Raw genomic sequence first — 1,012 nt, 5'->3', positions numbered from 1 at the left:
CAGAAAGAGAGACCTAAAATATAGTTAATTAAAATAACCGCGTGTATGTACACTGCATTTATTTAAACTGATATTACCGATTTAACAATCCCCCATCTAAAAAACCGGCTTGAACCCTTCCACAGCATAGTCGAGTACACCAGCTTCGGCCGCATGAAGGCGCGTGACGCTAAATTCCCGGTAGTGGACCTCAACGGCAGCTTCTTCCGCAAAGGGGAGATTGGCGACTGGAAGAACATGGCGTCCCCTCAGCTGGACGCCCTTATGGACGGCTGGATCAAGGAGAAGTCTCGGGGCACTGGCATAACTTTCAAATACGAATGATTTCCTTCTTTTTGGGAATGTGAGTGATTTGTAGGATTAAAGTTAGAAGTGGATAACTGTGTCATTTTACCTTATATGCTTACTTATGTTTATCCTTAAAAGCTGGAAATGGTCCATGAAACAATTTTGCTATGTAGTATATTGCAATATATATTACCATCACATATTTTATTCCGGAATTGATAAATGAAAAAAAAATGTTAGCTGCAGAAATAACAATGAATTTGAATAAAAAAAAGTATATTAATAAGGCTATTCGTATGTCAAAGAGGAGAAGGAGTAAACCTTTATCCGTGAAAATGGCGTCCTCAGAAAATACTTTACCCATCCTAACTTCATTACTGACAGAGTAAATGTTTACTATTTCAAATTTTCCTTTTTTGAGAGAGAGATGGTAGAGACAATTCTAGACCCGAAACAGCAGTAGAGTGTATAAGAACACATTAACAATATACTATAATACGCACAGACCAGACGTTGATACAAAATTGTACTTGTCTATTACTTCTCCTGTTTTTGATTTACGCAGCAAGAAATATACACAACAGACTTGACTTCTGCTCCTTTAGTTTATATCAAGGGTTAAATGTTAAAGTGGGGATAATGAAGCCCCCTCTGGGGATAACAAGGCAATATCTGAATGTTCTTTGAATAACTGGCATAAAAACTGACAACATAGCTAACCAAC

At 37.5% G+C, this 1,012-nt stretch overlaps 1 protein-coding gene across 1 annotated transcript in view; it reads left to right on the top strand.

Moving 5' to 3' along the window:
- The window catches only part of LOC119592292 (sulfotransferase 1C4-like), a 7,275-nt gene extending 6,898 nt beyond the window's left edge, over positions 1-377 (top strand). The window contains exon 6 of the mRNA XM_037941120.1: positions 126-377. Within this exon, the coding sequence (XP_037797048.1) occupies positions 126-324 (199 nt within the window). The 3' untranslated portion in view covers positions 325-377. The remainder of the gene's footprint in view (positions 1-125) is intronic.
- Positions 378-1,012: the final 635 nt, after the last annotated feature.

Source organism: Penaeus monodon, chromosome 30 (genome assembly GCF_015228065.2).
Source record: "Penaeus monodon isolate SGIC_2016 chromosome 30, NSTDA_Pmon_1, whole genome shotgun sequence".
NCBI lineage: Eukaryota > Metazoa > Arthropoda > Malacostraca > Decapoda > Penaeidae > Penaeus > Penaeus monodon.
Note: the sequence above shows the minus strand (reverse complement) of the source record. Positions and strands in the feature narration are given on the sequence as shown.